The 24,342-nt window shown below is 43.9% G+C and overlaps 1 protein-coding gene across 20 annotated transcripts in view; it reads right to left on the reverse strand.

The window, feature by feature from the left end:
* LOC110531242 (E3 ubiquitin-protein ligase HUWE1) overlaps positions 1–22,482 on the reverse strand; it is an 88,445-nt gene extending 65,963 nt beyond the window's left edge. For 9 of the 20 annotated variants that reach the window (XM_036988758.1, XM_036988761.1, XM_036988751.1 and 6 more), the window contains exons 1-24: positions 22,264–22,414; positions 20,926–21,011; positions 16,484–16,534; positions 16,178–16,247; positions 15,971–16,069; positions 15,279–15,485; positions 14,322–14,474; positions 13,921–13,983; positions 13,590–13,667; positions 13,403–13,450; positions 13,038–13,206; positions 12,588–12,688; positions 12,030–12,180; positions 11,013–11,140; positions 10,512–10,652; positions 10,033–10,153; positions 6,338–6,445; positions 6,106–6,207; positions 5,799–5,879; positions 5,482–5,588; positions 4,200–4,392; positions 2,739–2,830; positions 1,627–1,847; positions 1,400–1,457 (exon numbers count right to left, since the gene is read on the reverse strand). In XM_036988758.1, the coding sequence (XP_036844653.1) occupies positions 1,400–1,457; positions 1,627–1,847; positions 2,739–2,830; positions 4,200–4,392; positions 5,482–5,588; positions 5,799–5,879; positions 6,106–6,207; positions 6,338–6,445; positions 10,033–10,153; positions 10,512–10,652; positions 11,013–11,140; positions 12,030–12,180; positions 12,588–12,688; positions 13,038–13,206; positions 13,403–13,450; positions 13,590–13,667; positions 13,921–13,983; positions 14,322–14,474; positions 15,279–15,485; positions 15,971–16,069; positions 16,178–16,222 (2,466 nt within the window). In that variant the 5' untranslated portion in view covers positions 16,223–16,247; positions 16,484–16,534; positions 20,926–21,011; positions 22,264–22,414. Of the gene's footprint in view, positions 1–1,399; positions 1,458–1,626; positions 1,848–2,738; positions 2,831–4,199; positions 4,393–5,481; positions 5,589–5,798; positions 5,880–6,105; positions 6,208–6,337; positions 6,446–10,032; positions 10,154–10,511; positions 10,653–11,012; positions 11,141–12,029; positions 12,181–12,587; positions 12,689–13,037; positions 13,207–13,402; positions 13,451–13,589; positions 13,668–13,920; positions 13,984–14,321; positions 14,475–15,278; positions 15,486–15,970; positions 16,070–16,177; positions 16,248–16,483; positions 16,535–18,372; positions 18,522–18,890; positions 18,992–20,925; positions 21,012–22,263 lie in introns of those variants that run through there. The other 11 variants (XM_036988762.1, XM_036988752.1, XM_036988750.1 and 8 more) reach the window with 9 other exon arrangements.
* Between the last annotated feature and the right edge of the window lie 1,860 nt (positions 22,483–24,342).

Genomic DNA, 24,342 nt, shown 5'->3' on the forward strand with positions numbered 1-24,342 from the left:
TCTGCACAAACATATGCACACTTGATCTGCACAAACATATGCACACTTGATCTGCACAAACATATGCACACTTGATCTGCGCAAACATATGCACACTTGATCTGCGCAAACATATGCACACTTGATCTGCACAAACATATGCACACTTGATCTGCACAAACATATGCACACTTGATCTGCACAAACATATGCACACTTGATCTGCACAAACATATGCACACTTGATCTGCACAAACATATGCACACTTGATCTGCACAAACATATGCACACTTGATCTGCACAAACATATGCACACTTGATCTGCACAAACATATGCACACTTGATCTGCACAAACATATGCACACTTGATCTGCGCAAACATATGCACACTTGATCTGCGCAAACATATGCACACTTGATCTGCGCAAACATATGCACACTTGATCTGCACAAACATATGCACACTTGATCTGCACAAACATATGCACACTTGATCTGCGCAAACATATGCACACTTGATCTGCACAAACATATGCACACTTGATCTGCACAAACATATGCACACTTGATCTGCACAAACATATGCACACTTGATCTGCACAAACATATGCACACTTGATCTGCACAAACATATGCACACTTGATCTGCACAAACATATGCACACTTGATCTGCACAAACATATGCACACTTGATCTGCGCAAACATATGCACACTTGATCTGCACAAACATATGCACACTTGATCTGCGCAAACATATGTGAAGTGTGGTAGGCTCTCCTCAAAGACAGAAGTTTATCCTGCTCAGTAAAGTCTCAAACAAATTGTTTGCAACGCTGAAATGGGCTACTTCTATGTGAATTAATGAGGTGGCGGAACACACTTCAATTCAAACTGTTGTTAGAAAATCATTTGAAATTGACAAGTTGAAACGTAGCCAAAAGATGTCTGGCAGGCAGCGCGTGTTAACTGTCCCGTTGTGTAATAATCACATTTTGGAACAGTGAGTGCATTCTAACATTATAAAACAACTCTTGCTGGGGCGACCGTTAGATATTTGGAACTCACGTGTGAGAAGGTTAAAGTGACCAGTGATTCCATGTCTATGTACATAGGCAGCAGCTTCTAAGGTGCAGAGTTCACTAACAGGGTGGTAGCCGTCTAGTGACTGACTAAGCACGTCCCAAAAAGTGATTAGACGATAGTAGTAGTACAGTCTGCACACCGTTATACGCTCCCAGAAGTCATTATTTTGTACAAATGTTCTGTTTAATTTTGAACACAAGAGAAATGTTATGTGATCTTGCCTGTCTTCACTTCATTGACAATTTTTGGTGAGTAAAGGGACTTGATTTAAGTGTGCCTTATTGCACGTATCATCACATAGAATAACCAGAGAACGTCCATCCACACACGTACCACATTCAGAATGTAATCCATCAGAGGAATCGGTATCCTCTCTTCAGTGCCAACAACCCTATTGGAAAAATGACAAAAAAACTATATTATCCCAACTCCCTATCAAACATGTAACAAAATATAAATACATAAATTATGTATAAATAGAGAGAAAAAAAATTATAATCAGGGGTAATAAATCCTGAATTGATCAGGAAGAATCACATCGCTGATTTGGAATGTCATACAGTTCAACTGGCACTGACTGTCTGTTGTTGTCTGGTTCCCCCTGCTGCTGGGTAAAGGTATGGAGCGCCTCCTCTTCCTCCTCATCTTCGCTGGAAGCCTCTTCGGCAGCGTGGGAGGAGCGGGCGGGGGGCGCGGTCACGGTGCCATCAGTCTTCTGGATAGAGGGCTTCTGACAGATGTACTCCGGGGCTCGGCCCAGGTTACAGATCTCCTCCAGTAACTGGGAAAGGACAGTTGACATTTTAGTCATTCAGCAGACGCTCATACACAGCAGACTTACAGTTAGCGCATCCATCTTAAGATAGCTAGGTGGGACAACCACACATTACAGTAAGTACATTTTTCCTCAATAAAGTAGCTATCAGCAAAGTCGGTGCTGGCAAGATAAGACAAGTTCGAGTGCTGGTGAAAACAAGGCAAGGGTATTTGTTTTCAAGAGAAAACAAGTGTGTGTTAATTTACCATAATGTAAAAACTCCTCCAAGGATAAACATTAAGTTGTTCCTGTTCAGATCACATGGCCCAGCTTAAAGAAACAATCATGTAGGTGCTAATCCACTATGCAGTTTACAAGGTTAATCTATATTATTAGGGTCCTACCTAACACATGACCTGAACCAGTTGAACTCTGTGCCCTAGTTAAAAGCTACAACAAGACCTCAGTTATTCCTGGTCAAGTCACATGGAGTTAAAACTACAAGTCCAGACATGAACAATGGGTAGGGATGGGCATTTGAATGAGTGTCTGTGCACTCACTAAAATCATTTTGAGTAATTGAGTACTCACATGTTACCGTGAAACGGGTTTGAAGGCCAAAAGAGATTGCAGTATGCTAAAGGTTGTTCCAATGACTGATGGTTCTGATACACAACTTTAACATAGTCACTGCATTTGACATACTCAAAACAATAAACATCTTACAGTTGGAAATTGTGCCTGTGCTTATACATTTAACCTGCTAAAATAGTTATATTTGTAAATTGAATACTTGTATTTGATTATTAGTAATCAAATACCAACCTGTACTGGAGTACTAACTCCCAAACCTGCTCAATGGTGCTGATCATTGCAGTTTTCCCAGGCCTCCTGTACATGTCATTGTAAACCCACCTTGATGATGGCAGTAGTGGCGTCAGTCTTCAGAGTGGGTTGGTGTCTCATCAGTTCATCCACAGCACTGCCCAGGTTGGACGCTGTATCTCCTGTACACACACAACCCAGCATGGTTACATACAGACATCTGCATCAACAGTGTATAGTGTCGCCATACTACATTGAACAAAAATATTGTTGGTCCCATGTTTCATGGACTGAAATAAAAGATCCCAGAAATGTTCCATGCACATAAAAAGCTTGTTTCTCTCAAATGTTTTGCACAAATTTGTTTACATCCCTGTTAGTGATTATTTCTCCTTTGCCAAGATAATCCATCCACCTGACAGGTGTGGAATATCAAGAAGCTGATTAGACAGCATGATCATTACACAGGTGCGCCTTGTGCCGGGGACAATAAAAAGCCACAAAAATGTGCAGTTTTGTCACACAACACAATGTGTGCAATTGGCTTGATGACTGCAGGAGTGTCCACCAGAGCCATTGACAAAGAATTTAATGTTAATTTCTCTACCATAAGCCACCTGCGTAGTTTTTGAGAATTTGGCAGTACGTACAACTGGCCTCACAACCGCAGACCACGTGTATGGTGAGCGCTATTTTGATGTCAACAAGTACCATGTGGTGGCCGTGGGGCTATGGTATGGGCAGGCATATGGTATGGGCAGGCATAAGATATGGACAACGAACACAATTTAGATTTACCAATGACAATTTGAATGCATAGAGATACCGTTACAAGATCCTGAGGCTCATTGTGAAGCCCATTTTTGTTTGTAGTATATTTGACCAACAGATGCATATCAGTATTCTCAGTCATGTGAAATGCATAGATTAGGGCTTAATGCATTTATTTCAATTGACTGATTTCCTTATTTGAACTGTAACTCAGCAAAATCTTTGAAACAGTTGCATTTATATTTTTGTTCAGTATTGTTAGGTTCTAAATAAACAGAGTAAAAACTAAAGCTCAAACCAAGTTAATTCACCCACTGAGTCAAACAGCTGAAAAGACAGACATGTTTCCACCAGCACCAGTATTTAAACCCCCCTTTAGGCAGTCTCCCTTACCTCTAAACACTACATTTTTGTAGCTAGGCAGGAAGTTAAGTGATGTGGGTAATAAACTATTCCTTCTCCCTTCATGTGACTTATCACAGTCCCCATTCCTCACTTACCTGTGGCCACAACTATGTGATTGTCTTTTTAGTAACTCTACAAGCCCCTGGCTCTTATCCAACCTCCATTACAATATACATTCCTCATACATGTAACCATTAACTTCTAGTGTATCAGGTATTTCAAATTACAACCCAACATTCCTATAACAAACACCTATTTTTCAACAGAGTGAATTGTGTCCCAATATACTAGCTTCCTTTAAGTTAACACACCTCTATCAAAGGTCTCTCTCGCCATACTAGATTGCAATAACACACACACACGCGCCCAACTCACCCAGAGGGTCAGAGCTGCGGCGTCGTCTCATGGCAGGCAAGTAGTCAGGTGACAACAGCACCTTGAAAAGGCGTTCAAAGGGCTGGCATTGGACGAAGGAGTGCAGGCCTCGCGCATTCAGGCACAAGGCACTGAACACGTTAGGGAGAGAACCAAGCACCTCCCGGGTAGCCGGGACCTGCAGAGAGAGAGACTGTGAGAGAGAGAAAAGGGAGAAAGAGAGAAAAAGGGGAGGAAGAGAGAGAGCGAGTGAGAGACAGAGTGGCGAGGGTAGGGAACAACTGGGAGGAAGGGGACTGGGAAAGGAGGGTGAGGGGAAGAGAGGGTGAGGGGAAGAGAGGGTGAGGGGAAGAGAGGGTGAGGGGAAGAGAGGGTGAGGGGAAGAGAGGGTACGGAGGGTAGGGGTAAGAGAGGGTGAGGGGAAGAGGGGGTACGGAGGGTAGGGGGAAGAGAGGGTGAGGGGAAGAGAGGGTACGGAGGGTGAGGGGAAGAGAGGGTGAGGGGGAGAGGGTGAGGGGAAGAGAGGGTGAGGGGGAGAGGGTGAGGGGAAGAGAGGGTGAGGGGAAGAGAGGGTGAGGGGAAGAGAGGGTGAGGGGAAGAGAGGGTGAGGGGAAGAGAGGGTGAGGGGAAGAGAGGGTGAGGGGGAGAGAGGGTGAGGGGGAGAGGGTGAGGGGAAGAGAGGGTGAGGGGAAGAGAGGGTGAGGGGAAGAGAGGGTGAGGGGAAGAGAGGGTGAGGGGAAGAGAGGGTGAGGGGAAGAGAGGGTGAGGGGAAGAGAGGGTGAGGGGAAGAGAGGGTGAGGGTAGGGCATAGGGAATCAAAACGTAAAGGCAATCAGGAGCAGGGGGAAAACAGAAGGAAAGAGTGAGGGAGGAAAGGAAGCGGTGAAACCAAGGAGGGAGAATGACTGTTTAATGCAATGCTGTGTGACAGAGGAGGGCAAGATGAAGACTAGGCAGTGTAGGCTCTACATCCACTGGCTACACCGGTGTTAATGTATGACCCTGCTGAAAAAGAAAACGGGACATTTAAACATGTCAAATGTGCAGGAGAGGACAAGAGGGAGATGAGAGGGTGAGCAGTGAGAGAAATGAGAGGAGGGGGTCCGCTGAGCAACTGAAGAGGTAGAGAAAAGATTGAGAAGAAAGAGAGAAAGAGTGACCTCGCATTCAGACACCAACGACAAACTTTCCCTCGCACTTATCAAAGCCAACCTGCATCGACGACTATGGAGTGGTCTGAATGCAGGGTGAGCCGAGAGGAGATGAGTGCTGTGGGACTCACGTCTTTGATTAGCAGGGCATGCAGCATGACGTCAGTCAAGCCATTATCCTGCAGGGAGGAGAGCAGAGATGGCTCCTGGAACACAAACACCGTCACCACCTCCGTCGCTGTGAAAGGGGGAGGGAGGGGAAACGAGATAAATATGTTTAAAATCAGAGGGGGAAAAAACTGACTCTAATCAACATGGCATAATGTATGCTTTGATGGACTTCACAGAACTTTCTCAATGATCAAGTGATATTAGTAAACATACTACACATTATAATGCATGTCATGGTAGATTCCTCTGAAGCATGTTGTGTGAGTCGAGTACTCACCCAGTAGGAAAAGGGAAGGTCCATAGTACTCTGCATTACTGATGATGTGCTTGAGTGAGGTAGGCAAAGACCCGTCCATGACTGGAGAAGAGAGGCCATACAGAGACCAGGAGGTTAGTCGGGCTAAGTCCAGGGGGAATTCATTCAACATTTTCTCATCATGTTTTGTTGAAGCCCCAGTACCTATTATAAGCATTACAACCTTAACCCATCTGATCATATAAGACCAGTTCCCCTCAGACAGCTTAAGTTTTGCGTATCTCCATTGTTCATGCTTTTTAGAGTGTGGTTATCAAAGCTCACTCACCGTGACGGATGCCATCAGAGAAGGCAGGGTCCTGGATGGCTTTCTTCAAGAAGTTTAGCATTGACTTCAGCAGAGCTGCTCTCTGGGGAATACACTGCAGGCCTGGAGGGAGAGAACACATGGGAGATGGAACACATAGGAGTGTGAGCGCCTGTGTGTGTGTGTTTGACTGAGCGTGTGATAGTCTAAGCTGAGAATGTTTGTTTATGTGCGTTGCTATGCGAGTGTGTACCTGTGCGGGGCGTGCTGGCAGTGCTGCTCTGCGCTCGGTGGTCTGTCTCAGGTCTGGAGCCAGAGGACGTTGAGGGACCAGGGCTGCTCTCCATCCTCTCTTCTGACACTTAAGAGGACACAGTTTTAGCAGCCACAACACAGCCACACCACCACCCCACCGTTGCCACAACACAGCCAACAGTCACCACCTCCACAACACAGCCAACAAGACACAGCCAACATCCACACCACAACACAACACAGCCAACAGTCACCAAGACACAGCCAACATCCACACCACACCACACCACAGCCAACAGTCACCAAGACACAGCCAACATCCACACCACCTCCACAACACAGCCAACAGTCACCAAGACACAGCCAACATCCACACCACAACACAGCCAACAGTCACCAAGACACAGCCAACAGTCACACCACAGCCACCACACCCGAGGGGTCAGGGTTCCAGTCTAGAAGCACGGTTTCAACTGCTTCGAAAATTTTGCCTCGATACTGCATAGGGATGTACATTACAGTAAATTTTGCTGTCAACCAAACTGACCCTCATTAACAGGTAAACAAACCGGTTTGTATAAAAATATGTATAAACAGTAAAATGACGTGACCAACAGAAAATACTATCAGAGATCTGTATATAATGAGATTCTTATTTCTCCCCGCCCTAGCAATGGTAGTCATCAAGGCTGGAAGGCAGGCGACAGAAACACATTGGGCTTGTTTTGGAAGGCAGCCGATGTAGAAACACATTGGGCTTGTTTTGGACAGATTTGTGAGAGTGAAAGCTCTTAGTTCGCCTCTCCCTCTATGATACTATGCATAGAAAGACTGGGCATTTTTCTTCAAGAGCTTATTGAAAGCATGTAACGATAGCAAGCCAATCGTCTTACGTGCTCAATTATAGGCTATAGCATTTTGACTGTAACTTCGGTAATGAAGCGGGTAAGTCAATCAAACAACGCAATTCCCTGGAAAAAAAACTTTTCTAAACCTAATGTGAGCAGATGTGACAGAGGTGGACTTGGATTGGTTGCTAACATGACTAGGATTGTGCCCTGGGCTTCTGGACAGCGAAAGAAAGTTGATATGATAACCAACGGAACAGGAGAGAAATGTGAAATGCTGGTTGACCTGTGTCATTATTTGAAGTAAAACTTTCAGATAATTCCTGCCTCAAGCTCACATTGCAAAGTGGTGGGTGATGCGCTGATAGCCTGCCTACCGTTGACTATAGCCTATGTACTCGTATGGCAAATGGGAGGCGCAATTTAATTACGAGTTGAGATTGAGAAATATTTTTCCTTTTCAATCATGGCCATCAAAGGCAATTGCATTTAGAATAGTTATAGGTTGCTCAATGACTAGGCTTACAAAAGCACGTTTCACTCCAGTGAGGTGTTACTCTGGCTCTGTCTGATAGGATATTCATGTATGCTGTGGGCGTAATAAGATGCATGACCATAATTCCACAAAATTATGCAAATGACCTATAGACCGATAAGCATGGCTGATCAAATCTACATCCTTATATTTATACTGCCGCCCGGCCCAGAAAGACCATTGCCATAGATAAGTCAGATAGAAAAATTACTAAAAAGACAGTCATCACCTTTGTGCACAAAACATCAATTAAATTACTCCAATAATTGTCGCTGAGGCCGATTTCTCTCTTATTCAGCACTGAAACAATTATAAACAAAAGAAACGTCCTCACTGTCAACTGCATTTATTTTCAGCCAACTTCACGTGTAAATATTTGTATGAACATAAGATTCAACAACTGAGACAAACTGAACAAGTTCCACAGACATGTGACTAACGGAAAACTAACACAAAAGTAACAGTCAGTATCTGGTGTGGCCACCAGCTGCATTAAGTACTGCAGTGCATCTCCTCCTCATGGACTGCATCAGATTTGCTAGTTCTTGTTGTGAGATGTTACCCCACTCTTCCACAAAGGCATCTGCAAGTTCCCAGACATTTCTGGGGGGGAATGGCCCTATCAAACACCCTCTGATCCAACAGGTCCCAGACTTGCTCAATGGGATTGAGATCCGGGCTCTTCACTGGCCATGGCAGAACAATTACATTCCTGTCTTGCAGAAAATCATGCACGGAACGAGCAGTATGGCTGGTTGCATTGTCATGTTGGAAGGTCATGTCAGGATGAGCCTGCAGGAAGGGTACCACATGAGGGAGGAGGATGCCTTCCCTGTAACGCACAGCGTTGAGATTGCCTGCAATGACAACAAGCTCAGTCCGATGATGTTGTGACACAGCGCCGCAGACCATGACGGACCCTCCACCTCGATCCAGCTCCAGAGTACAGGCCTCTGTGTAAGGCTTATTCCTTCGACGATAAACGTGAATCCGACCATGACCGCTGATGAGACTCGTAAGTGAAGAGCACTTTTTGCCTGTCCTGTCTGGTCCAGCAACAGTGAGTTTGTGCCCATAGGCAACGTTGTTGCTGGTGATGTCTCGTGAGGACCTGCCTTACAACAGGCCTACAAGCCCTCAGTCCAGCCTCTCTCAGTCTATTGCGGAGAGTCTGCGCACTGATGGAGGGACTGTGCGTTCCTGGTCTAACTCGGGCAGTTGTTGTTGCCATCCTGTACCTCAGGTGTGATGTTCGGATGTACCGATCCTGTGGCCTGCCACTGCGAGGACGATCAGCTGTCCGTCCTGTCTCCCCGTCTTAGGCGTCTCACAGTACGGGCATTGCAATTTATTGCCGTGGCCACATCTGCAGTCCCCATGCTTCCTTGCAGCATGCCTAAGGCACGTTCACACAGATGAGCGGGGACCCTGGGCATCTTTCTTTTGGTGTTTTTCATAGTCAGTAGAAAGGCCTCTTTAGTGTTCTAAGTTTTCATAACTGTGACCTTAATTGCCCACCGTCTGTAAGCTGTTAGTGTCTTAACGACCGTTCCACAAGTGCATTAATTGTTTATGGTTCATTGAACATGCATGGGAACCCTTTACAATGAAGATCTGTGAAGTTATTTGGATTTTTACAAATTATCTTTGAAAGACAGGGTCCTGAAAAAGGGACGTTTCTTTTTTTGCTGAGTTTATATTCATCCAGTGTCTGCCATGTTTTTGGATGATGTCATCACTGCTCCTTGTGCGCATGTCATGTTGGTCCATATAAACCAGATTTAAGCACGATAGAGTCCATGAATCAGCGTTCCGCGAACCTGAGTAGATTACCTTGAAAACAACAGTCGGACATCCTGGACGCAGTCTCCAGTTCTTTTTAGATCTCAAGTATACCACCACCACACCCAGCCACAACGCCATAAGACCCCAGCCATACCACAACAGCCAACACTGGATCTATATTATCACCCATAACAAAGGCAAGGAAAATGTGGGGAAATGGAGGCTATTTAACTTCTTACATTCTAGTTTTGGGAATTGATTAGTTTGCAGGTAATGACCGTAACACAACACATAGCTACCTAACTATTATAGAACAATTACTGGACAGTATCTCCACATACCGTTTAACCCTCAACAAAAGTAAATCAAATGGATCTATATTGACTGACCAAAACATGGTACCAATTTTAGACTAACATCTTATAACCATGTTGATCAATTCATATGGTCTCTTCAACTAAATGTAGGCCTATAGCCCAATGTATGGAACCGCTGATTGACAATAGAAAATAAAAAGGAGCCTACAGCTTTCTGACTGGCCATCCACGTCCGTGTCCATGTCCTCAGATTCCACGGTAGAGTTGGGTCTCTGGATCTTTGGCTTGATGACAAAAGGACATTCTTTTCTAGACAGGTCCACCTCATGCTGCACAGAGAGACAGAGTGAAAGAGGGAAAGAAAGAAAGAACAATGTGGGAGTGAGAGAGAGGGAAAGAGTTCAGGACTTTGGCACATGGGTGTTCCAGCAGAGACTGAGCCGAGTACAGAGCCCCTAGAGTGCTGCGTCAGGTCCCAGGCAGTGAGGTGCGTCGTCACCCACTCAGGTTATTTATGCAACACATTTATTATTTCCCAAGTGGGTCACAAAGGCCCCCAAAAGCCACTTCCAAGCCCTCTGGCAGCCAACATGTCAATTTAAACTAATAAAAGCGTTTTGGCTGGGGACAACAGAGATAGGCAGAATGGTAGGTGTGTTAGGGGTATGTGTGTGTAAAGGACCCTACCTCCAGCCTGCTGATGAAGATGGTAAGGCCGGTATGTGACTGGAAGGCTGCCATGTCCAGGTTGGTAATGAGGTCCACCACTCGAACTGCACGTGTGACAAACGTGATCTGGTCCTGCTCATCCCCCAGGAACTTGATCACCTACAGAGGAAGGGAGTAAGGGAGGGGAGAGGGAGCTGAGACTGTGTTTGTATGCGCACAATGGATCAGACTCCCAGACCAAGCCTATTCTTGTCTTAGAAAACAATTAAGCTCCTCTACATGGAGCCTTTTAGAGCAGAAGGGGGCTTAATTGGCGTACCTATGGGGACCATAAGCAGGAAGGATATATTTAGATCTGTTCAGCCTTCATGCAGAGCAAGTGAGTATGCTGGCGATCAACAGATCATTCAAATTGTCAGACACCTGCGCAGCATACGTACATCGTGAAACCAGGCCGGCTTAGCAGAATAAAAAAGGGTGAGTGGATGCCAGGTCAGAGGTGACAGTGTGTTTCTTTACCTTGAGCAGGGCTTCCATCATCCCACAGGAGACCAAGGCCTCGCCCCCAGCGTCATAGCTGGCCAGGTGGTAGAGGAAGGAGAACAAAGCAGTGGCAAACTGGTGCGGGTACGGCTCCATCAGAGGGTCTGAGGAGACAAACACCCACCGCAGGTTAGAGGCCATTGAACTCTGTTCAACGGTCACCTCAATTAATTATTTTTGTTGCAGTGCAGTTGCCCATTTGTTTAGGCAGCCTTGCTTCCTAGAGCTGGGTCCATCAGCCTCCACTGGACTCTACTAGTGACAGGAGACCAAAATACCCATCTTGTCTTGAAGAATAGTTCCTTTTTTTTTGTTGTTGAATTTTTATCCCTTTTTTTTTTTACCCCTTGGTCTCCAATTGTTAGTAGCTACTATCTTGTCTCATCGCTACAACTCCCGTACGTACGGGCTCGGGAGAGACGAAGGTTGAAAGTCATGCGTCCTCCGATACACAACCCAACCTGCTTCTTAACACAGCGCGCATCCAACCCGGAAGCCGGCCGCACCAATGTGTCCGAGGAAACACTGTGCACCTGGCAACCTTGGTTAGCGCGCACTGCGCCCGGCCCGCCACAGGAGTCGCTGGTGCGCGATGAGACAAGGACATCCCTACCGACCAAGCCCTCCCTAACCCGGACGTGCGTGGCCCCACGGACCTCCCGGTCGCGGCCAGTTACGACAGAGCCTGGGCGTGAACCCAGGGACTCCGATGGCACAGCTGGCGCTGCAGTACAGCACCCTTAACCACTGCGCCACCCGGGAGGCTGAAGAATAGTTCTTAAGAGTTTCTTTTCAGAACTTAGTACAACAGTCATATCCGACCATAACACCAACTCTGAAGATGTGTTACTCCATTGTTTGCACCTATCTAACTAAGTGGCTCTGGATAAGAATGTCTGATAAATGGCTAAAATGTAAAGACTGGTTCTCATTGGACTGGCATCAAAATCAGTCCAAGTTCAAATCGATAGACCACTCAGCTAGACCACTCACCGATCATGGCCTGTATGCAGTTGCGCACCAGCACAGGCAGGAAGCCGTGGTAGGAGGCTGTGCCGGTGCAGTCGATTATGTTGGACAGCTTGGGCGTCCTCTCCAGGTGCACTATGGATGTTAAGGTGCGTAAAGACGCTGCCTTTATGTCCTGAGGAAAGAGACAGGGTATTCATGAAACTATAGAACTGCATAGAGGATTACATATAGGCCAAAAGGTATGTTTTCCTGGACTTTCAAGATATCATTATTTTCAGGATTGTCCATGACTGTGGAAACTCTTTAGGTACATATACAATGCCAAGACAATCATGATTGTATTGTCAAATCTGACCACAAACCACATTGCAATCATATTGTAATGATCACGGTCTTGTATTAGTTACATTAACTACAATGCAGTGACATCTGATACTAGTCTATAATATGACATGATTGCAGTCACAATATTGGCTCCAATTTCACACCTACTATTGGTATGTGACACAGACCCACCACCCCATTAGGGGCAGAGGACAGCAGGATAGAGTGGAAAGGAGAAAGAATGTAATTTCTTACCACAAGCTGTTTGTCTGTAATCTGTAGCACATCTACCAGCTCCTCTATCAAGCCGTTGTAGAGAATACTGTTGGCCGACTCCTGGAGTGCATTGGAGTACACTGTGGAGGGAAAGAACCCCACAATACAATTAACTACCACGCAAACTCATTTCAAAGAGTGATCGACATGTAATGGATGAAATGAATTGACTGCATTAATCCCCAGAGGGGAAATTGGATTTGACGCATCAGACAGACAATTCGGACACACAGGTAAACATCACAGAGACATAAGCACTGATTACCGACTGAACATAGAACTTGTAATGGTGATGTAGAAAAGCACCATGTCATTGGCAGTGAATGACGGTCTGAGAGTCCAGATAAAGCTCTACATAAATCCAATCAATTATAACCTCTTTTGAACTATATTGAGGCAGCACACACTCCCTCCCTCCCGCCCTCTTACCCAGTATAGAGATGGCGTGGAGCCTGGCCTGCACGGCCTGCAGTCTCTTCTTGTGGTTGGAGAAGCCATGGGCCAGTCTGATGTGTGTGAACAGCAGGGTCTGCTTGTCTTTAGGGATGTTATACATCACTGTAAGTGACTCCATGATCTCACTGGGACTCTCAGAGATCTGGAAAGACAACATAGAATATCAGGAACATCTGAATTTGGCCTGGGGGATAGGTTGGTTTCTTTAATATGAATGTAGGATCAATGTAAGAAAAGCAGCGAAGTCCTAAACAAATAAAAAAGGTACATTTACTTCTGTTCAGTCTTCGTTTAAATCATTAAATGCTCTGAGAAAATAGACAACATTTGTTCCTTACCTTGTCGAGCTGTTCGATGTGAATGTAGTGTAATGTGTTACTGCTGGTCTGTCAGGCAGAGAGAAAGTTCACAAATGGTCAATAAATCCACTCATAAGACATGCCTTACTAAAGACCGGGGACATGCATTAGTGGCCCACTAATATTTGTTTTCTGGTAGAGTACAAGGAAATGTGTCAGTCTTTACCTTCCTCTCCACTTTGACCTCAGGGCCAGGTTCAGCATAGAACTCAAAGTGCAGTGTGGTGGCACTGGGAGGGTACTTCTGCTCAGGTCACCATTACAGGGATGGGGGATGGCAAGAGAAGAGATGTGGAAGGAGGGGGTGAATGTGGAAGGAGACAGGTGAAGGATGCAAACAGAGGATAGGTGAGTCGTGGGGGGGTGATAGAAACTAACATCATCAGTATAATTTGACAGTCATAATGGGAAATGTAATCATTACAAAGCAAATTAGCTGATTGTCTGGAGACCGCAAGCCTTTACAGATTGTGACAATGATAAAGGTTCAGCCTCACCGTCATAGGCAGGTCCCTGCAGCACTCGGCCAGACCGAAGCCATTCTCCTTCCCTCCCCAACTCTACAGGAATAACGTCACACATCAGACCACCTATCCAAATCGCTTCATTACCTAGGCTAAATATCAAGGCAAATACATTAACAGAGAATCATTTTTACTCTACTGCTCTATACGGTTGGCCAGTTGGTTTTGAAATACAACACCAAGTGCTAACATCAAAATAAGCTGTGGCTTGCATGTTGAAAACCTGTAAGACTGAAAGCCAAAAACAAACGGCTATGTCACTCATTATCAACGTTTAGTCGGTTTAACATGGACATGCAGAAGAAAAGCATCAACAAGCATGTCTTCCTCAGGATATCTGATAACATGTTCTCATTCTGCCACCTGTACGGTACCTCAGCCAGATGTTGGAGGCGTGCCAGCAGAGGGGTCCTCTTGTCAGAGCCCAGTCTGGTGATGTAGTTGGAGCGTTTACTGAACACGTACAGGAGGTTCAGCACAGACAGCACCACCTGCATGTCACATGACGCTAACAGGGTAGTCAAGTGCTGTGAGGAGAGAAAGTGAAAGACTGTTTGGCTCATTCCACCTAGGTTTGTGACAGGTGCATCACCCAGAGAGGAAGAAACAGTTTATTAATTTAACCTTTACTCAGGACATGTTATTGCAATGTGTTTCCTGGATTATTTTACAAAGGCCCCCAAAGCAACACTCTCTAGCAGCAAAACTGTCAATTTAAACCAAGAGGTGAAACTATTTTAGGCAAGTGGGTCCCAACAAAGCTAAGCAGGGAGGCCCACTTCACCCAACCAACAGAAGAGGAAACCACGTCATTGTGAACAAATGGGTTGTGTCAGAAGAGAGAAAATGTTTAAAGGAAGTGAAAAGGGGAGGCAGCCTGAACATGAACTTGTCCAATAAGAAGTGGTCCACAGTTTAATATTCAGTATGATCTACTAAACATGACCCTGGTCATTGTGTCAATTGGAGAGGTGGTCCTACTGTCCCTGGTCATTGTGTCAACTGGAGAGGTGGTCCTACTGTCCCTGGTCATTGTGTCAACTGGAGAGGTGGTCCTACTGTCCCTGGTCACTGTGTCAACTGGAGAGTGGTCCTACTGTCCCTGGTCATTGTGTCAACTGGAGAGTGGTCCTACTGTCCCTGGTCATTGTGTCAACTGGAGAGTGGTCCTACTGTCCCTGGTCATTGTGTCAACTGGAGAGTGGTCCTACTGTCCCTGGTCATTGTGTCAACTGGAGAGTGGTCCTACTGTCCCTGGTCATTGTGTCAACTGGAGAGTGGTCCTACTGTCCATGGTCATTGTGTCAACTGGAGAGTGGTCCTACTCCTACCTCTATAGAGCTGTAAAGGTGCCTGGAGAAGCTGTACTCGATGAGCAGGGCAGTGAAGTTGAGCACGGCCAACAGCAGGGCTTTGAGCTGCCCGTTGTCCGGCCGGTCACACACCAGCAGCCAGGACATGTTTTCCACCGTCTGGCCCGCGTCACACAGGATCCCATCGAAACGGTCCAGCAGGTCCACCCAGTGGTACAGCTCACACTGGAGAAGATAGGGGCAGGTGAGGACTCAAGAAATCACTTTAGATAGAGCTAACATTCTGCTGATTCAGCATCAACACCTGGGCCACGTTCAGCAGACAAACGTTGTGGAACTTTACAGATAGAAAGGTCATGAATATAGCTGTTACATGTCAGAGGATAGTTTGTTCTACAGCCCAGGTGAACGAGGATATATCCCCGGTGACGCCAATTCAGGGTCATGTCAGTATAATACAGCGCTTGTTTCCCAGACCCAGATTAAGCCTGGTCCTGGACTAAAACGCCTAATATTAAATCGAGGAGGAAGCTTAAAACGGTTCAGAGAAACCTGAAACGTTCCTTAAATTGGTTCTGAGAAATCTGAAACATTTCTATACATTTACCTGATCAGGTAAAGTACTGCCTATGAATGAAATTATGATCTAATACAAAGAATGAACGTCACATTAACAAATAATTTGTAAAGTGCCTCTCCCTCCTGCTCACCTTGCCAATATTCCAGGTCCTGATGTGCTGCAGCTCCAACAGCAGTTGCTCGTCGCGGCATCCCTTAAGCTTCTCTATGAGCGTCCTGCAGTCCGCAGGCTGTGAGGAAGAGGGGTCAAGAGAGGAGGGGGAGACTGTAAAGGATGTAGAGTGCAGGCCCGGGTCCAACAGGGACTACAGACAGAGACAACATTGAGATGCACTCACAGCTTCAGTGGGGGTTTTCTTTAACTTGCTTCTGTCAACCTTCATTGTCAATAGCTTCTATCTGATGCGCCTGTTGGAATGCAGGACATTATAGATTAACATGCAGTCTGTAGAAAAACAATGCATGTGTGTTTCCATGGAAATTGTGCTGTTGTGTACAGTTGCAAATGTAGGCCTTACATCTAGTCTAGCAACAACAAATGAGAAGTTAAATAGTAGATGGTAAGTTTAATTCATTTCAGACTGAAAAGGAGTTTATGCAATGGGTATTTTTGAGAAGAAACAATATATACAAGTGTCACTTACAGTTAAGTAATTTGGCAATACCCACTTAACAGCATGTTTCATTCACAATGCCTAAAACAGGAGAAAGACAGTCATTCACATAAAGATAAAGGCATTATGAAAGACTAAAAACATTTTTATCCTGTGTCAAGGCACTAATTTCCGTACAAGCCTTTCAACACTTGTAAGGGAGAGAATAGCGAGAAGTTTAAAATAAACTTGTCTAACCCTAACTTACACATTTAGACATTAGGCCCTAATCAAAAAAACATTCCTCCCATGAAAAATGGGCTTCTCTTGTCCAACCAGGGGTCGTGTTAATGCAGAATTCTGCATTTGTCCATGAGGAAAAAAGATAATGCATAAGAAATATCTTGCTGCATTTTGTAAACACATATCTATAACGCTTCTTATTGTAATTTCTGCTCTGCAGAAGACTAATTTGACACTTCAGTTGCACTTCAATCGGATGAGATCTATCAGCAGACAGCTGATGTCTAGCTACTTTTCTGTGGTGCTTTTCTTGGTGTAGCCTCAAGTGAAATGCAAGATTAATTTCAAGCAAAACATTAGGAAATGTAGCTGGCTGCATTATTTTTATGATAAACAGAAATATGGCCATTTTTCATTGTAAGCTCATTTACTTGTGTGGCTGCTAGCCAAATAGCGTTGCACTTCTGTTGTCATCTTGTGAAAATCAAGCTAATTTATGCCGAATGTGTTGCAATAATGTATTTTCTGTTAAGGAAAATTATAGTTGCACACCCCTGATCACTCTATTGAAGTAAAATAAATAAACAAATATAAAAACAGGTGAAATGGTTTAAAATGCAGATTTTTTGGATGGTCCTGGTTTAAAAACTTATTTTACTGAACTCGAACACAGACAGAGACAGACAGAACAACCAAGGAGGGCCTAGCTAGGAAAATCTATTTGCTCAGTGGTGCAGATTCAAATCATGTAGCCTATACAATTAGGTAACAGTCTGGACACAGCTTCTGAGCAAGACAGCCAAGTGTGGGTTCAAAAGTATAGGACAGTTGCGCATCCACACAGTTCCAATCAATACAATGTTGAGAAACATGGCACATTTCCACCAGTATATCTCTGAGCAACTTACTATCAAACATGGGTCATTATCACATTATCTCTCTAAGGCTTGGTTCACGACAAACCCCAGACAAATCAGAAAGACTATTGTTGCCAGCTACCCTCAACCTGTTTGCAATTGACTGGATTCGGGGGGTTTGCTCAGCAGGTTCCAAGCATTTGAAAACCTTGCTGATACAATATCTTGATGAACAAGATAACTAATATGTTAGCTATATTAATCTACATTACAACATAACTGAATATAGCTGAAAGATTCCCGCACAGAACTAGTCAAAAATATCACACGTTACCAGTTTAATGTCTCTAACCTGTCGAGAAAAGTGCTTTAAAAGCATTTAAACTTCAATGAATGTTCACCAATAGACCGTAGAATCTGAGAACGTCGCAATTGGCTAACTAACGTTAGCAAAGTTACTACATTCAACAACAACGTGAGTATACGGCCAACTAACGTTAGCTATCTAGCTAACATTGACGTTCTCTACACACCGCGGTCATACTCAACGTAACAAAATTAGCTAGCTAGTCTAACACCAGACAAGCATGTTCCTATCCAAAACAAAGCTGGCGTTATCAAATAAAGCATACACGAAAAGAGCATCAACCGAATGGTAGTTAGGCAACTGTTAGCTAGCTAACATTACTGTAGCAGGCTAGCTACTGCGGTAAGGAAATTATTAGCTAGCTAGCTAATAAAAAAAAGGGGGAGAGTTCACTAGCTAACGGGGCTAACTGGCCAATGGATAATAAAGTCGGTTAGTTCGCTAAACTGTAATAATAAATATGTATTGCATACCTCATCGAAAGAACAAGAGTAAATTCTCGTTAAGCCCAAATGTCCGGGTAGGAGGTTAGTTAGCAGCTAGTTAGCTAGCTGGGTGACAGTGGGGAACTGGCTAACTAGCCATTTCAATCAATATTGCTTTTGAGGATGTCAACACATATCTAATACGCGAGACAATAGCAAATAAGACGTATCTAACGAAATGTGTGGTAAACTAGCTAGCAAATTAACAAGCTATGCTAATCCTAGCAATGACAAGTTGAGAGATTCAACCGCCGCTACCGCGAGTATTTTCCTCATTCCTCAAACGGTGTAACACGCCGTTAAATTTAGCGCCCGGCTGCAGTAGGCCTCACAAGAAGCCCGTCCTCTCCTGCATCCGTAACAATACACAAACCGTTCACACAACTCGCTAGCTGGCTGGCAACAGTCACACCCGACCAGACGTGAACGAATCAGTCGTTTATGTTTTACCATACCTCCTCCCAAAATATTATGCTTGAAGTGGATAAAAAGACGCTCTCACTTACCGCGCTGGCTAGCCGGTTGGTTGGTTAGCTAGCCGAAACGTTTAATAACCAGCTGAATCATTCCCCCATACGGACCTAACGTGACAGCGAGTTGGTGGTGTATTTCAGTTTTAGTTCATCAAATTTGCGTAGCTAGTTAGGAGATGGGCGTTCATTTCTCCATCCCTCTAAAACATGTTCATATTTTGTGTGGGAATATCTGCTGCAAGTTTCTGTACAAAAGTTAAATACAAATATCTCCATGTTTTCCATTGTAACAGCAGAAACATCTAGGATTTGAATTCCTGTGTGTTACTCAGTAAAAAAAATATACTTTGTATACTTACTTTCTGAAAACAGTAACTATCAAAACACGGCCTATGGCCTTTTATAGAGTACTGACACATTTTATTAAGCCCCTATCCAGCAACCACAAAATCTCAGCAACCAAATTGTGCATATATTGTCTTTATCATCATCTATAGATCTTCTATTAACACAAGTCACCATCCATCCACCCTGTAACTAGAGCAACATTATCCTCTGAATAAACTGAAGGTACCAACGTAGTCAGAACTCATCTCCACTATCGTTTAGCAAGCAACACTTCATAAATGTAAAACATCAGCAGGTGAGCAAATATACTTTTGCCATTTTGACAGGAAATCCTGTCTGTCTATGTATACATCTCCAATCTAGTAAAATGTATTCGATGAACGCATATAAAACTGTTGGGTTCTCTTCTATTTGCCAAAGCAATTGCAGCATTAAGGTGAGGCCAGACTGGCCCGTAAATTTGATCTGTATTCGTGAATTCAAATGCTTTCACAATGGGAGCCGCAGCTGAGATGATCGGTCCATATTCTTACAATTTCAGTGGTTTCCTCTATATGCATTCTTGGCCAATTATTAGTATTGGCCAAGAATGTATCCTCCCCCCCCCCCCCCCCCCCCCTTCAGCCAATTAGTAAAGAGGGCATTTTATACGTCACACACGGACCAAAATACATCGATTCTAAATGTTGTCCATTCTCCACGTACAGTCTGGCCACAACCATAGGGCGTTTTCACACACAATTCTGAGCTATAGTTCAAATCAGAGTTAGATTATTTGTTACATTGTACCCCCCCCCCCCCCCCCCCCCCAATTTGGTCCAGTTGGTTTCACATTGCAAAATGTCAAACAAGCTAAAAGGCCTAAACAAAATCATGTGTTCATGCTAGTAATTAGTTTATTTTGCACAAAATGCTCACGTTAAATCAATTTATGATTATCATGAAATTAAGCATCACTTGCACCCCAAGCTTCATATTAATTTGGCCTTCCAAGAATAACAGGAAATAGCATAATAGCTGCTCTAACTGTGAAGTGAAAAGGCTATATTCAGTAGCCAAAATCCCTGGGATATGAAATTACGATGATGTATCCATTTCATCAAACAATCGCAGTCAAACAAATAATATAGCTCGCCTCTGGTTCTTTTCCTGTGTTTGGTCCAGACTGCATTCTCACCTGGCGCGAACCGCATCACTGCACAAGTGGAATCAGACTGTGACCACCCTTTTTGAGAGAACCATGGTGCGTTGTTTAGTGCGCAGATAGTTTTGACTGGTGTGAACACTAACCAAACTAAAAGTGGTAAATGAACTCCAAACCAATTTTGTGTGAAAGCCTCCTTAGAGCCCTGCAGCAAGAAGGATAACCACACTATGTGACATGAGGATGTCAGAAGGCAAACAATGGTCTCTCGAAGACAGTGGAATACATAAAAGCAAATCACTGGAAGAATCTCAATCTGCTGCTGTTTGTCTGACATCAATGAGACTGCATTGCTATTCAAATGGCTTTCTGATGGCCACAATGCTTTTAGCTACAATTCAAAGTCAAATGAAACATGTTGTAAGTAAACAATATTCTCAAGTTCATCCCCTAATTATTTTAGTTAGATAAATAGCATAATAAAATGATGACAGAAGAACGACAACTTTGTTAGAAGAGATTAATACTTATTGTAAATTATAGTAGTTTACAATACTACCAGTAGTTGGTACATACCAGAAACTGCTTTGGTTCACTAGTTTCACCATCATTTCCTCCTCCTTAGCATTGTTTTGTCTGGTCTCCTAAAACAATCTGAGAGCCTAAAAACAAGCACATCTATTGAGCAAAATGTTTTTTTGTAATGCTGGGCTCCTAAGGGGACATACCAAACCTATAGATGAACAAAAAACAATTAAGACAATGGTTGGCCTACCTATTCGAATGAAGCTGAAGGATATGAGGGAACTGTCATAGATGGGGTGGCAGGTAGCCTAGTGGTTAGAGCATTGGGCCGAAAGGTTGCTAGATCGAATCCCCAAGCTGACAAGGTAAAAATCTTTCTTTCTGCCCCTGAACAAGGCAGTTAACCCACTGTTCCTAGACCATAATTGTAAATAAGTGACTTGCTTAGTTAAATAAAGGTTAAAAAAAACAAAATGGAAAAGCAAATGGAATATTGTAAGGCAGTTTGTGAAACTGGATGAAATTTCAATCTAAAGGCTCATGAGAAATGTAAAAAAAGACGGCTTATTAATAATCAAATATGAACAACTCGAATGTTACTGACTATTCACACAATGTCAACAATATCATTTTATTTCAAATCCAAATGGGCTGATCTGACCTAAATCAACCTCTACTTACTAGTCATAACGGAATGTGTTCTGGCTGTTCTGCTCAGTTCTGAATACCATTTCTAGGATCTCCTCGTGAAACAAACGACCTGTCAATCAAAATACCGGCATAATGTGATGTCCAGCGTTAGCTAGCCTAGTAACTCGCTAGCCTCTTTACATTGGTGTCGGTTTTCTGCTAAACTTTCATCCGCAATCTCGACTAGCTCCTCGACGAGTAGTAGTTAGTTGTAACGGGATATCTGATTCTCTGCCGCTGAGGTTCGTGTTTACATGGTTAATCGACTAACTCATTGTAAATCTCAAAGCAAAGGGCATCTGCCTCTTGCAAAATGCCTTTACCCTACACAAAATACAGGAAACATAGCAAGCTAGGTTAGCTAGCTTTTCAGAAAACACGCAAGCTGCAGTGTGTTTGTAGCGCGTGTATAGCGCATCGCAACGACAGAGTTTTTTAAATTATATTTTCCACAGTGGTTTTTCACTCAGAGGGACCAAAGAGAAAACTCTGGTGGGACTATGTATGCATGGTCCATGGCTAAATTAATAATGGCGGTTCACACAGCAGAATGTCCGTGTTTTAGCCTAAAACGACGCGCATTTCAGACCCCTGCTTAGCACTATCAAACCAATATGAACCGTTTTTAAAGACTCCTCATTTCAAAATTTCATCATACTAGAGCCCAATGTTAACGAAGATATGCATATAGTTGCTTACCTTAGATGCGTGTAAATTTCACTTCTCCATCTTGCACTAGCGAGCTGGGTAGGTTTGAATCTCGCGAGAACAACTGCGCTTCCTACGTAAGCTAGGGGCTTTCTGGCGAGGCAGGAGAGAACGACTGCCCCCCATGTCATTGAAGCCATGGAAGTTCACGGTCGACCGCGGTACTGCAGGCATTGTTAGCGGCAAACAGGATCCCCGTTATAGTGAATGGAAAATGGCAAACTTCGTGTAAAGAACAACATGTTTAGAAGACAATCATGGTACCAATAGTTAGTTCTAATACACCAGCTGTATGTCCTTCAAACGATGATTTAAAAAATCACGTACAGAAGTTATAAGGATAATTTAGTTGCTAATGGCAGCATGCAGTACCCCAGTCGACCTTCAATTTGAGATAGACAATGAGAGGTGGCAGCACTGAGCTAGCCTGTAACGTCACATCCCGGAGTAGCTCAAACTGCGCATGTTCTTCTTCTTCAGTGGGTTTTATAACCGCGGTTGGCATCCAATATGTTGCATTACTGCCCCCAACTGAACAGTAGTATATAGAGCCATTACACTTTGTGATACAACATGGGAAAATGTTTGCAATTTTTCATTACCCAACTAACTAACCCAAAATACCCTTTTCCAGTACACGACACACTGACATTTACGCATAGATGCGCGCGACAGTTGGCGGCACTAAGAAAGCCATCACCATCTGCACCCATTCAACAAAGGCTAGGTTTACATTTGTATTATTTCTAAACATAACTTTTTGTGGTTCTCATATTCTTACAATTATGTTTTCATTCTTGCTTGAACAGTACCTAAGATTATATTTGGTTGTGAACTTTCAAAGTAACTATTTTGATGGAGCAGTTGTTAGCTAGAATACTAACGATCATTGATAGTAGCAAAAGCTAGTCAAATAGCCATTTTACTGGTTGAAGTTTAAGTGTTTTTGAAGTGTAATGCAGTTGATTTGCGATGATGACACAAATATTTCGGAGGCTTAAAATCTCATTATAATTCAAAAGGTGTGGGGAATGCACTCATAAGCAACATGTAAATATAGGCTTTTTTGCTGCCGTTCTAAAATAACTCCCTTTTGTTCTGCCACCAACTTGTGCGCATCGCCCTTGTGCTTTAATTTATTTTGAACCTTTATTTAACTAGGCAAGTCAGTTAAGAACAACATCTTATTTACAATGAAGGCCTACCCCGGCCAAACCCTCCCCTAACCCGGACGACCTTGGGCCAATTGTGCGCCGCCCTATGGGACTCCCGATCACGGCCGATTGTGATACAGCGCCACTCCGGATCCCGAATGCTCCAATGTTCATTATTAAACTGTGCATGTTATCAAAGACAGTACTGTATGAAGATTGGTAGAAACTGCTTCTCCAATAGAAATCCCTGATCACACGTGTACGCGATGTCAAAGATGTCGTTTCCAATGGGAGTAAATTAATCATAGTGGGCAGAACAAGCAAGGAGGTTGACATAGGCAAGCACTCTCTAGTGAGATCCTATAGGCGCATTCTAGCATTTATTTGCATATTTCCATTAGGAAACGCCTGCTCTGTGAAGCGGGTGTGTGCAAATTCGCCCTTGCACTCCTTCAAAACCACGCTTTTTTTTTTTTTTACTTTGGCGAAGGGTGAAGTCTACAAAGTGCAGTTCACTCTGTTTGTTACATATTGTAGTGTTGGAAACAGAAAACTGTATGGAGATCACATGTTTCATCGATGAAATTAGCAGAATGTCGGCCAAAATCCACCTCGCTCCATATTCTCCCACTTGCCGGCCGCTGGGCTTCCTCTCATCACCATATTTGGTAGTTCGTGAAAACGCCAACCGGATGCTTCACATTTATACATCTGGTGAAGTATCTGGGTCATTGTCTGTGGCGATGTCATGGCGACGTTGGCCAGCTAAACCAATGGTGTGTAAAAACCTTGGACGACTAACGGAAGGCGCTGTATTGAAGCCACCGCGCAGCCATCTTGACACTCCTCTTCAATTGTAGAAAATATTTAGGGAACGACAGAAATGCATTTATTAATGTCTACATTCGTTTTTGAC

The sequence above is a fragment of the Oncorhynchus mykiss genome, chromosome 9 (genome assembly GCF_013265735.2).
Source record: "Oncorhynchus mykiss isolate Arlee chromosome 9, USDA_OmykA_1.1, whole genome shotgun sequence".
Taxonomy (NCBI): Eukaryota; Metazoa; Chordata; class Actinopteri; order Salmoniformes; family Salmonidae; genus Oncorhynchus; species Oncorhynchus mykiss.